At 38.3% G+C, this 14,391-nt stretch overlaps 1 protein-coding gene across 1 annotated transcript in view; it reads left to right on the forward strand.

The window, feature by feature from the left end:
• spata17 (spermatogenesis associated 17) overlaps positions 1-14,391 on the forward strand; it is a 317,410-nt gene that overhangs the window by 31,528 nt on the left and 271,491 nt on the right. The window contains exon 4 of the mRNA XM_048536385.2: positions 1,065-1,115. Within this exon, the coding sequence (XP_048392342.1) occupies positions 1,065-1,115 (51 nt within the window). The remainder of the gene's footprint in view (positions 1-1,064; positions 1,116-14,391) is intronic.

Here is a 14,391-nt window from a genome sequence, read left to right on the forward strand (position 1 = left end):
ATAAACCAGGTTTATTGATTGTATTTAAATTCCACCAGCTGCCAAGATGGGGATTAAAACCTATGTCAGCCGAGAATTAGCTGAGTCCTTTGGATTACAAGTCTCATCACATTACCGCTCTTCCACAATCTCCTCAAATGCCATTAAAAGAATTAACCGCGACATTTGAAAAAAGTGAACACTCAGATTGTAAATGTCAGAACAATTGGATAATGGGCAGCAGAATACATACAGAAGAATTGCTAGAAATAAACATAAGTGAGATTGGTCAACATGCTGCAACATTATTTCCATGAGTCACCTCAAGGTTTAATAAGGAAGGAAACATGATGCTTAATTCAAGTCAAAACGCAAATTTTCTCGGTCTTTGATTTATCATATATTGTTTGTATTTACCAATAATATGTACAAAAATTTAAACGTTGTCTTGCTGCTTTTCAGATGACATGTTAATGTGGGCTGAGTAGCTGAATTGTTGTAAGTGTTAGAATACAAAAAAAATTATGTCAAATGATGCAAATTCATAGGACCCTAAATTGTCCTCATGAGACTGTTTGTGGTATTTAGTATAGATAGTTAGAAGGCATAATTTTCATTTTTAGGTATGGATATTCTTGAAGGGTGGAAGGTAAAAAACATTATTTCTTTGAAATTTTAATTCAACCCAGATGTTGTGAAATGTAAATTTTATGCTATAGTGCAACTCCTACTTTAAAAGAACTATGGCTCAAACTCAAAAATACAGATTGCCATCAGCACTTGTGGATATTTTGTCTTTTGTAATTCTGGCTTTAGTAGAGTAGCATTGATCATAAAACTCAATGCAGATCTTTTCATCACAATTTATCTCCAACAGCATGTAATTTGAATATAGTATGTTTTAATGGTTACGTTTGCATTATACATAAAACGATAGCTGGCTTTTGAATGTACAATTGGAATTTTTCTGTCTGTCACTGCATTTCTTATTATGTATTATTTATAAAGATTTTTAACTTTTATATGTCAACTTTGAGCTATATCTTCCTGTAACTACAGTGTGTGCTATCTTCTTTAATTCACAGAGAGCATATTTTATTATGAAGATGAATTTCTACAATGAAATGGCTGTCAGGGTAAATAAATCTCCCTCATTATTCAACAAACGATGGCATCAAAATGTGCTCTAAGTATGCTTTTATACTATATTTGCTAATCTAAATCAGAAGCAAAGTGAGTATCCTTCTGGAAAAATGCCAACCTCTTTCATTTAATATAGTTCAGACAAAGGAATTCAATATATAATATAAATTGTTCTTAGAAGTATATTTCTACATACCAGGATGGTTTATAAATGTAATAGAATTTAACAATGTGTATGGTTAAACTTTAATATAGACAGGTGTATGTTATTTATTGATGCATTTCTTTGTCACCATTATGCCATCTTGTGGGTATGAGAACAGTAGATACTCGTTTGCATTTTGCAACTTTAGAAAAATAAATACTGTTTAATGCTGGCAAATGGAATTAGATCAGTTCAGGTTATCTGGTCAATGTAAATGAGTTGGACCAAGGGATCTGTTTCTGTGCAGTATAACTCTATGATACTATTATTACTAGATCACTTACCACATTATCATCATGTGCATCAGGAGATGAAACCAGATTGACATGAACATTAGTATTTATTCTGAAATATGGCACAGCTGAGGCTCGTCAGAAAAACATTAAATGGGTTTCGAAAAAAATCAACTCAGATCGAGTAATTGGTATCCAAAGTGAAATGCAGCACTTGAGGATCTTGATTATGAAACAACATATTAGTGTCCTAATGGAGTATATAGCAGAATGTTAGAATGTTGGTTTTGACTTTCATTCCCTCATTTAGTGAGGCTTTGGTATAACCTGAAATGACTGGGTTTAAGCTTAGAGAACAGTTAAAACCAGGACAGAAAGAAAATTGGAAATGAAGTCATTTTGTATGACAAGTGGAATCTGACTAAAGAGTATTATTGGTGTGCCTGGAGATCATTTGCTTTTCTTTTGGTTGTACAGGCAGAATGTAGTCAAGATAATAACAGATTTGAAGATGAAAGATAGCAAGCAACAACTTCAATTCAATTGTTTTAATGTAGCAATGCATCCATGAAACAGTTATAGTAGTGTACGTGAACCTTGTGCAAATAAGCACACTAAAGAACTTTGTATTTTTAGGAATTATGACAAAATATCAGTGAAGCAGTCAGAAGCTAATCTTTGTATGTGAACTTTGGACTCAGATTTGAATATAGCACATTCCATCTCATGAAGAACTGAAAAGCAAATCTTTTGAGTATTCTAATAAGATATGTGTCATGTGTTCACATTTATATCCAAAGTTCATACAAGAAGATACATTCATTTTTTTGATCTTCTATGAAGTCTTTTAGTCCTGATTCAAGCCCTATGAAGGCCTGCCTGGCTTTCCCGGGTACAGGATGTTTTTTCACCAGCTACTTGTGTAGTATTTGCCAAGGCTATGACTTCACACAGGTACATCCTTGATATATACCTAAATGTGTTAATTTTACACCATCCTGATGTCACATTGTACAATTGGCTGATGTGATGCCAGGATCCTAAATCTGCAGATTACAGGCTCAGGCAATGCCTGTGATGTCCACTCTTGGAAAACAGAAGCAAGATGAACAAGGTGAGCGTGGCAGCGGAATTGCTTAAAGGACCAAATATCCTGATTGAACATAAGGTATTGCTTGGAACTTATTCACAAATGTTGTGTCTGAAAATATTATTGGTTTTTTATCAACTGTTTTGTCAAGTTCTTAAATTTGCCAGTGTTTGGCCACATCCCCACAGGAACGGCAATGGAGTAAATGATCTGTCCAACAAGAGATTACAACAGGATTAGGGGCAGCATTGCCACTGCCTCTGTGTCTACAGGATGATAGGGAAAGGGAGCAAAGTTTCTGAAGATGGCTGGTTCTATTCCAGATCTTCTAGCAGGTCTGATTGAGAGATATCAGTACCATTAAACAGAATGGTATTGCACATACTGCCCATTAATACCAGCACATAACAGCCTAAAAAGCAGTCCTTAGGATGACTGTGAAGGTGCTCTTTTTCTCAGTGCCATTTTTGTAAATTGATTTTGGGTCAGGAGGAACATGAGTGTTCTTCCTAAACATTTGAAATGTTAAGGCCTACTGATAGCCTTTCAATAGTTCTCTCCAAATGTCTTACTTTCTGTTTTGGACTCGACACTGCTAGTATGGTTTCAAAGGTGAACTGAAGGATACCCTTCCTTTCCTGGTGCTAAGCTGTCAGCAACTTGGTTCCTTTTTGGGTGAAATTTGAAAATTGCCCCCATGTGGTTCACTTGAAATATGTGATTTGCTGTCATGTAAAAACTGGTTAGAAATTAATATAGTTCAACAAAATCACCTAGGAACAAATGCCATGATACATGAAGTGTCATTTTCTGTAGATTGAACAAATTATTATTTATTTGCAGGGCATTCTGGGGATCTTCAATTTGATTGCCTTGCAAGCAGCATGGAAGGTTCAAAGTAAAGCTGCAGTTAGCCACTACTTCTTCATTGGTACAAAGTTTTGTACACACAACAATGCAAAAATAGTTGATTAAGTCAAAAATCAAATCAGTAATTAAGTATAACAAAGCGAGAGTTTGAGTCTCGCTGTACAGTTTGATCTTCAGTTTAATTGGAATTTCTTTAATGTTGATAGAAAGCAAATCTTCCCACCAGTGCTCTCATAACATAATAGTTAATTGTCATTCTGGGTGGAGCGATCTGTACATGTGCAGAGGTTTCACCTGGCTGTGGAATGTACAATGTGCAGTAAAGTGGATCTACAGCTGAGCTGTATTAATGTAGGTAGAAAACTTTAGCATCTACTTGTGGTGCGTCTTAGTGTCCCTACCTCCGAACCAGGAGTCCTATGTTCAAATCCCATCTGCTCCAGAGATGTAATAACACAGTGTTCATAACCCACCTCAGAGCCAGAAGATCTGGGCTACTAGTGATGTGCAATAAATGCTGGCCAGTCAGTGAAGCTCACGTCCCACCTGCCCTAAAGGTGTATCATGGAATATCCAAACAGGTTGGTTAACTTAACTAAGATAACAGGGTGTTGAGCTGGATGAACACAACAGGCCAAGCAGCATCAGCTGAGGAGCAGAAAGCTGACGTTTCGGGGCTGGACCCTTCTCTCGGCCCGCTTTCCTGCTCCTCTGATGCTGTTTGGCCTGCTGTGTTCGTCAAGCTCTACATCTTGTTATCTCAGATTCTCCAGCATCTGCAGTTCCTACTATCTCTGATTAACTTAACAAACTGTTTAGGTGCTCTTATGACATAGTGTTAGTGTATCTACTTCTGATTAAGATACCCAAGTACCAATCCCACCTACTTCAGAAGTATATAGTAACATCTCTATGCGGGTTGATTAGGGAAAAAAGCTTGAATGCAAGCATTTCATGCTGGATTGATATTTGACTGCCACTATGTGAAAAAATATTTTAATTGATCTTGGCTGTGCAATGAAGTATTGAGGTATTGTATATCTTGTTTTTAGAAGGATGGGAGAAAGATGATAACACTGGAAGGGAAAACATCCTTCAGACAAATGTTAAGCAAGGATAGGTCTGCAGATTTCTGCTCTTCTCTCTGATGCAGGAAAGTGTGACATTGTGATAAATACTCGGCAGAAATCTAGGTTAGAACAGTTGGTAGTGGATATTGGGCATTTGTGTTCAATGCCTCATGGAGTAGAGCCATAATGGAGGCTCATGTCTGTGTGAAGGATCTGGAGCCTTCCCCTTGCATGCAAATGAGGTGCCCTGAACACAAACTGCGATGGTTCAATGATGAAAGGCCAATGTTAACAGCTATCCTTGTGTAACTGCAAAACTTGCATTCTGAGGGTCAATATTTGACCCTCAATACCCTTTTAATTTTGTTGGTGTTTTGCATATTGACTCAGCGACATTGTGTAACTCAATTTTTATTTCTACAATTTGAAATACCAGTTTCATAGATTAAATGTCATTACAGTTGTAAGGCATTGAATTGGTTGGTTTTAGACTGACATTACTTAATGAGCAATCTGCATAATTGATTGGACGATTCAAAAGGTCACTTACAGCTGACTTTTGGAACAGGATATGTTGTGCTGTTGAGGTGACATTATCTGCTGAGCACACATTTGCTTCCATTGAAATCTTCCAACAACTATTAATCAATGGCAATAATTTTGGCATACAAATAAGGGCTCAAAACTAAATATCAATATATGCCCAGAGTAATATCAGAACAAGTTGAAGTTTCAAACACCTATGTTTGAAATAATCAAAAATACCTATCTAATTAGTTAAATTTCATTTCCAACTGACACAATCAAGATAAGACTCTTTTCCCCAAGATGTTGTCACAGTACAGTTAAGGAACAATAACTTTAGTTGTAAAGATGATGAGTGTCTGTGATTTGACATTGCACTAAGAGAACGAAACCACAAGATTCACGGTTTGAAAGAAACAAAAAATTTTATCATTCAAGAGTCATCAAAGCAAATAGCCAGCATGCTTATCTCAGATTCTAACCTACAGGACCAAGACAATGTTAGCTAAAGTGAATAGATCATGTGTAGTCGACTGCACCACAAACTGCACATTAAATGAAAGACACACGCAAGTTCCTGGACTTTGCTGAGCCTGAAATCCTTTCTGCACCAAGTAAGTACGTATATTGGACTTTGTTCAGCCTCAACTCTCAAACATGACAGACTATCAGCTGCCGCTCAACTTTTAAGGACCAGGTCTGGTTGAATTTCGACGATGCACCAAATGTATGAAATCTCATTTATAAACGTTGTATTATTTTAATTGAATTCATTGGATGAATTTGAACCTATGACCCCAGAACATTAAAAGGATTATTAGACCGGTGAAATTACCACTATACTATTGACTCCCGATAATCATATGGTCCCGATAATCATTCAGCTATTCTATCTCTCTTGTTTCACTCTCATAGTCTTGGTTTTTTTCCTTTCTTGAAATTGTTTTTACCTTTCCAAATAACCAGGTAGAATTCATATCTAGGATTTGTGCAGAAGGTTATTTTACAACTTATCTCATACTGCTTTGTCAGCTGCAACAGCTATATCTCTGTAGTGGCTTTTAATGTAACAAAATTTCTTAAGTTGTTCACTGAAAAATTATTAATCAAAATTTGACAACAAGCCACATAAGAAGAGTGACCATAAGAAAATGACCAAAAGCTTGCAGCAAAACTTTGGACATTCTCAAGTTTACAGAACACAGAATGTAGGAGGGCATCTAGAAATGCTTTGCAATAGTCATGCTTTTGCCATCTCTAGACTTAAGTAAGATTTCAATGTAAAACGAGCTGAGATCTGGTTTAAAGTCAAACAATGTTACAGAGGTGGAAATTGAAGATCTTAATGACGGCAGGAGTATGAGTTCAGAACTTAACTTGCATTCAGATGTGACAAAGGTTGCAAATAAGCTGGCTTTGACTCAGACAATTGACACAGAAGAGGCAGGAGTCATAAACTAGGGAGTGGTGTCTGAAGTGGAGACAGGAAAACAATGACTTCAGTCTTTTTAAAATTTAATTGGAGAAAATTTCTGTTCATCCAGTACTGGAAAATGTAATTGAAAAGGCAATGAAATACCACTATAATGTACCTCTAGATTCAAATTATAATTTATTGAACTGAAATAGAACAAAATAGTAGCAGTAACAAAATGTAATTAAGAATTAGCTCAATAATCGCAGACTTGCTTCTGTCAGAAGCACAAGGTTTCAAGTTTCATTTTATATCTTCAACACGTATTCTGTTTAAAAAAAAGAACAATTTTCAAATCGACCTGTTCAGAGATGTTATCACACACCTGTGAAACAGATGGGATTTGACTCCGGGCCTCCTAGTACTTAGTTGTGGTGGTAAGAGAGCACTGCATTCATTGTTAGTAATGTTATCATAACCAGCTGGAATGTTGGTTTCCAATGCAGTGACAGCAACAATGCAGGATCAATTCCTACACTGGGAAGATTAAACATAGAGGAGCAGGAGCAGGCCATTCAGTCCTTTGAACTTGCTCCACCATTCATTGTGATCATAGTGATCATCCAATTCAATAGCTTGTTCCCACTTTCCTCCATTTCCTTTGATCCCTTTGTTACAAATGGCTATCTGCAACTTCTTCTTGAAATCATGCAGTGTTTTGTCCTTGATTACTTCCTGTGGTTGCAGATTCCACAGACTAACCGCCTTCTGGGTGAAGAAATTTCTTCTCATCTCAGTAATAATTAGTTTACCCAGTATCATTAGCCTGTGACCCCCTCGTTCAGGACTCCCCTGCCATTGCGAACATTCTTCTCGCTTGTACCATTACGAGACTGGTTCAAGTTTTCTAGGTTTGCATGAGATTCCCCCTTTTCATCTGAACTCCAGCAAAAATAATCCAAACTGATTCAGTCTGGTAACCCTTTTCTGCACTCCGTCTAAAGCAAGAAGTAACAAAGCAATAGACGTGAAGCTCCCACCTTCTCAACATTGTCTTTTGCCTGAGGCTTGGTGACCCTCAAGTTAAACTCACCACAGTCATCTTCTCTATTGAGGACAACCTTAGGATCCTCTGGGACTATGAGAATTACATTGTACATCTTCCATCCTTGCATCTGGAAACTACACAAAGATCTCAAAATCTTTGAGATTGAAACCATCTCATTGGCTATCTCCATGTCTTTCCTCTCTGCCTCTATCTTACCTCTTCATCAAAATCCCCCATACTCGAGCACTGATCTCTGAATTTCTATTGTACCTCCAATTTCTCCACATGCCCTCTCTGACCTCAACTTGTCCATGAGAGCCACCTTGACACAATTCCTATTAACCTGCAGCGAATCTAACTTCCTTTCCCACACTACACTATCTGATATAAGTTCCAAGATCTCCATATCTCATTTCCTTTAATTAGACTCACATCTATGCTACAGTGCTAAAATGTTTTTGTCAGTGTCACAAGGGACATTCCTCATGATTATGACAAAGGTACCGTATCCCTCCTCCGCTTTTATGACCTGCCTGCAGCCTTTGATGCCAACTTCATTCAAAACCTCTCCAATGTCATCCAGATGTTTGAGTTTATACTTGTTTCATTCTTAGATATATAATTGTAGCCAAAGAATCACCGTTTGCCCCCCTCCTACTTCACATACATGTGTTGTATCTCAGCAATGATGCCTGAAACCACAGCAATATTTTCTGAAATTAGCCTCTGTTGGAAGGGGATTATTTAATGAAATTGAATTGAATTGAATTAGCTTTATTGTCACGGACACTTGAATGAGTGCAGTGAAAAGTTTACAATGTTGACACGTATGGCACCATCTTAGATACAGGATACCTAGATACAGATACTTAAGTAGTAGTACAATATTAAAAGAATAATAAATAAAAGTCCAGCATTAGAACCAAAAGAGGGAAAAAAAAGCACTCAATTTTCAGTCCTTTCACCATTGACCGTGCCAGCACCTAGGGCCAGATCACACTGGGCCAAGTCTCCAGACCATGCCAGGCTTCAAAGCTTGAGGCCTCAACTCCAGTCTGCAAGCGCTGGGACTCACCTCCTCCCATAGGCCCCCAGTCCGGGATTTACCTCTAGGATTCCCCTCCCACGCTGACCTCCAATCTGTGACTTGTCTCCCACTATTGCCTTCATTCCAGGACATGCCTCTGGGACTCGCCTCCTGCGTTAGCCTTAGGTCTGAGATTTGCCTTACTCTTGGGACCTCCAGGCAAGGACTCACTGTGCTGGCCTCCCGCCTGAGACTTGCTTCCTGCACCAGCCTCTGGCCTGGGACCATAGCCTCATCCATTCTCCTCCGAGTAATTTTAAAAAGTTAATTTTTTTAAAAACTCGCAAATAAGAAGAAAAAGAATGGACGGAGTAGAAGAACGTTGGCTGCACTATCCAACTCTGCTGCCATCTTTATTCGAATGGGTGGGCTTTTCCAAAGACCCTTAACTTCACTATTGCATTAGCACTTCATCTCCAAGTTCCCTCACCAGTTAGTGAAAGCAGGCTGGATAACACATAATTCTGTCAGGATTCTGTCTGAAAAGAATTATAATTAAAGGGACGATGGCATGGGCTATGAGAGCTCACCCCATGCCTTTTAGTGCTTAGATCTGCTACAGGAATGGAGGGGTAATCTGGAAATACTGTTTCTTGATCTCTTACTGTCACTCTCACTCTCACATACCTGGAGATCCTACTAGATGATCTGATTGATTACAGTGAAGTAATCTTTTCCAAAGATGAGAGGAAGAGGGTGGCCTTTCTAACCAAATAAGCATGAATTTAAATGGGCAAGCAAGTCTTAAAAAAAGTGTACACACTCCAGCCTCCAAATAGTGCACCAAGAGGATCCAAAACTTCAAGAAGTTTAAATAGCAAGTGGCACAATTATTTCAGGTGTTTGGGGCTTGAGTCCCTTCAAGTTCAAACTCAGTTGTAAACACAAACAGAATGTCCTATGTTATATCTTTATATTTTCAATCGAACTGTATAGAATTCACTTCCAAGATAAGTGCTTCTGAATTTTTTAAAAATCAATCAAGGAATCATAATGGGCTCAACCAGCAAAAATAAACATTTGTAACTAACGGTAATAGAGATTATTGAATCTGAAGAAACATATAGCTAGGCTTTTTCTAAGATGCATTAGATGTCTTCTCAATCAAATGAGTCCAGGAGCCTATGGTTTTTTCTTTAATCTAAATAAAATGTGCAAGCCAATTTTCCTTTATCAAACTTGAAGAGCTGTGAACCTTTAAGTCACTTCAAATCATGACACCTGAGTTCCAAACCACAACATTCTTCAATTTTGAATACATTTTTGTTTAAATGGGAAGAGTACTATAATGCACCTCAACAATTCTACAAATGCTGATCGAAGTAATGGTCAAGCTAACTTTCCAGGACTGAGTAAACAGATACCTAACATTTAAAAGAAAGACATTTGAAATTGTCAGAACATGTAACACTTGTGAGATGGTGGGAACATTCTGATTGACAAGACCTTTCCCCAAGGTTCTTAAGCTCTCATACATGGTAAGTTTTCAGTATTTTTCAAAACCCATTTGTCTTGATGAAGACACATATGAGGCAGGAAATTGAAGGTTCCCTTTGGTCTGTCAATGCCAGGCCGAACATCAGAGGGTACACATGTGGTCCCAATCCAGCCATACTTTAAATCTCTGACTGTGAAAAGATTGTATGGGCACATTTTATATGGGGAATTTAAATCTAGCGACATAAGGACACAAAAATCTAATCCATAGAATGCAAAACAATGAACTTTTATAAAACACAGGTACAACTTCAATTAGTGTCCACACTTTAGAAAGGTGAAACTTTAGAGAATATACTGAAGAGATATAGGAGATGGATTTCAGCCGTGAGTTACAGAAGTTAGCATTGTTCTACCAAGAGATGAGAAAGTTGAGAGGATATTTGATTGAGGTTTTCAAAATCAGGAGGGTTCCAAATGATGACTTAGTGAGAAACTATTTGTAGAAGATTTGAGGACTAAATAAGACTTATTACCAGTGATAGCCTAGACCCTAACTTTTTCTTATTTGAAGGCAAGTGTAAGGTGCTGTGTTCCAGATGCAAATTGATTGGTTACACTACTCAGTAGACAGCAAAACACACTTTATTCTTACCCAATAGCTAAAATACACACCAAAGAAAGAAGAATTGGAGTAAGAGATAGCAAGAACTGCCGATGCTGGAGAATCCAAGACATCACGGTGTGAAGTTGGATGAACACAGCAGGCCAAGCAGCATCATAGGAGCAGGAACGCTTGACGTTTCGGGTTTGGACCCTGCTCCTCTGATGCTCTTTGGCCTGCTATCTTAGAATTGGAATGACTTTACTTCATTGGAAAACTTAAACAAAAGTAGATTATTTAACGACTAAACAGCAAATATTCCAATATAGTAACATCTTATAAACACACCATTGGCAAAGAGAAATTCAGTAAAACATATTGTAGGACCTGCAACTTTGCCAAAAGAAAGAACTTCAGCTTTTAGCTGTAGTAAAGAGAAATGTAGCAGCATTCACAACAAGCTTCCAAAAAGCCCCAACAAATGTCGAAAGCTAAACTAAAACCCTCATTCTGTGGGAACCTGATTTCAGCCTACATGGGGCTTCTATTGTTCCAACTTCAAAAAGAAAGGCCTGATAAGCTATTTACTTTATTAGCCTGGAACCTCTGGCTTAAAACCTCTCTTCAAAAAAGAAATCAGGACTAAATATACCTCTTCAAGCTATAGGATTGTCACAAGGTTGTCAGTTCATAAAATTGTGACAAGTCTGGTTATAGTCTTAATGCCATTTTCTTGCCTGCCTTTCTCCCCCACCTCCACCATAACCCTTGAGACTCTTATCAATCAAAAATCTGGCTGACTCGGCTTGGAATATATCCAATAACCAAGTCACCACAGCTAGCTGAGAAGAGAATTCCAGAGACTAATGGCTTTCTGTGAGAAAAAATAAGTTCCCCTCAACTTTTTCTTAAATAGGGATCCATTATTTTGAAACTGTGCCTACAGTCCTCGAATCTCCCACAAGAACAAATATCGTTTTCAGTATTTGTCCCATTAAACCCATTCAGAATATAATGCTTCAATAAGATCATCCCCCTTTCTTCCTTATGGCCAATTAATTGAAGCCCAACTTACTTGGCAATTTAATAGAACAGGAAAAAAAGTAGGATGCAAAAGAGAGATAGCAACCCATGAGGAGGGAATTCTCATCTGTTAAATAACTGTAAGACCACAAGACCATAAAAAATAGGAACAGGTGTAGGTCATTTGGCCCCTGAATCAACTCCACAGTTCAATAAGATCATTGCTGACCAGACATTCCTCATGTCTACTTTCAAGTGTTTTCTCTGTACCCTTGATTTCCCTACTGATTAAGAATCTATCTGAACCTTAAAATAAACATGAGTACTCTGTCCCCACAGCTCTCTATGGCAAGAAGTTCTCAAACCTTTGAAAGAAGACATCCCTTCTTGTTTCAGAGTAAAATTGGCACTCCCTAATTCTGAGACTAGGCCCTCCGATCCTAAATTCTTCGGTGAGGGGAACGTCCTCCCAGCACCTTACGAATCATATTTGGGTCAATGAGATCACTTCTCATTCTTCTAACTCCACTGAATTTTCTTAACCTGTTTAACCTTTGCTCATATGACAATTCCTCCATACCAGGGATCACCTGAATGAACCTTCTCTGAATTGCATCCAATGCAATGATATATTTCCTTAAACGAAAGGATCAACATGGCTCACAGTATTCCAGATGTGTACTCACCAGCACTTTATAAAGTTGCAATAAGACTTCCCTACTCTTCTACTACAACGCCTTTGAAATAAGGGACATCATTCCCTTAGCCTTCCCGATTACCTTCTGCAACTGTGTGCCAGCTTTGCATTTCATGCACAAGCACCCCAAGTCACTTCATGTTTCTGCTTTCTGGACATTTTTTTCCATTTAAATAATATTCTTTTCTGTTGTCCTTCCTTCTAAAATAAGCAATGTCACATTTTCCCACACTACACTGTATTTGCCAACTTTTTGCTTACTTATATAACCCATCAATACCTCTTCGTAAACTGTTTGTGTCCATCTCACAACTTGCCTTCCCACTTATTTTGTATCATCCACAAACTTGTCTGGGGTACATTTGCTTTCTTCCTCCAAGGTATTAATATATATTGCAACCAATTGCAGGACTTGATAGATCAGGCACAGAGATTCTTTCTGCTCGTCACAAATTCTAAAAGATGGAGATATAATCTTTGAGTAAGAGGCTGGTCATTTAGGACTAAGTTGAGATGAATTACTTCACCCAAAGGATTGTCAAGTGTTGGAATTCTCTACACCAGAGGGTTATGGATGCTCCAACAATGAATGCATTTTAAGGCTGATGTTTACAGGCTTTTGTTTTTCTTGGGGGGAGTGATAGCATATGGGGAGCACCTGGGAGGGAGCAGTTGAAGTGCCAGGTCATCAATAAATGTATTGATTGGCAGTGCAAGCTCAGTTGACCTTATGACTAATTCCTGCGCCTAGTTCTTGTGAGTAGTTAGAATCTGAAACAAAGATGCCCAAAAAGGAGGTGGAAACAGATTCAATCATGTCATTCAGAAGAAAGCTGGAACTCAAAAGGGATTGCAGAGGAAAGATTTGCAGGCCTGTGGAGAAAAAGCAAGAGATTGGGAACAACAGGCTTCCTCTTGCAGGGAACCAACAATGGCTGAATAGCTTCTTTCTATAGTGAACTCTGTTCTGTAGTTAGAGTCATAAAGCAGTACATCACAGAAACAGACCCTTTGGTCCAAATTGTCTGCACTGACCAGACATCTTAAACTGTTCTAGTCCCATTTGGTAGCATTTGGCCCATATCTAAACCCTTCCTATTTGTGTACCCATCCAGATACCTCTTAAACGTTAGAATTGTACTCGTTTCCAACACCTTCTGTAGCAACTTATTTCATACATGCACCACCATCTGCATGAAAAAGTTGCCCCTGAGGTCTCTTTTATATCTTTGCCCTCCTACCTTAAACCTATGCCCCCTAGTTTTGAATTCCCCTGGCCTGGGAAGAAGACCTTGGCTGTTCACCTTATCCATGCCTCTCATGATTTTGTAAACCTCTAAAAGGTGTCCCTTCAGCTTCCACCACTGCAGGGAAAGAAGCCCCAGCTTATTCATCCTGTCTCTACCTCCAAGCCTGAAATATCCTTATAAATCTTTTCCACAACCTTTCAAGTTTTAAATCTTTACAATAGTAGGGAGACCAGAATTGAACACAGTATTCCCAAAAATTCTGTCATCTGACTCCACCCCTACCTCAGCCTATCAATTCACAACTTTATTATTCCCTTTCTTGTAACTAGACTAGACTTTTCCACTGCATTTATGACCAGTTTCACACTTCCTATCCCTTGTAAACCTGAGGTCAACCTTATCTCTGCTGCCTTTGTCTTGACTCAAACCAATACCAGTGGCCCATCATTCTTCTGTATGTTGATCTACATCAGTGTTGTTAATGTAACACCTCAATTTTACAATTGCCACCTTAGTTTTTCAAATCCTTTCACAACATCACATTTGACCTCTACTAATGGCTGTAGACCAGCAACTGTCCAAGATATCTGCACTCCTTTAATTCTGACCGCTTGATATCACCAGATTTAATCATTCTACCATTGATGACCATGACTGCAGCTGCCAAGAACCAGAGATTTGGCATTCCCTCCTTAGGGCTTTCTGTCTCTAGCTCT

This window comes from Stegostoma tigrinum, chromosome 9 (genome assembly GCF_030684315.1).
Source record: "Stegostoma tigrinum isolate sSteTig4 chromosome 9, sSteTig4.hap1, whole genome shotgun sequence".
NCBI classification, from domain to species: domain Eukaryota; kingdom Metazoa; phylum Chordata; class Chondrichthyes; order Orectolobiformes; family Stegostomatidae; genus Stegostoma; species Stegostoma tigrinum.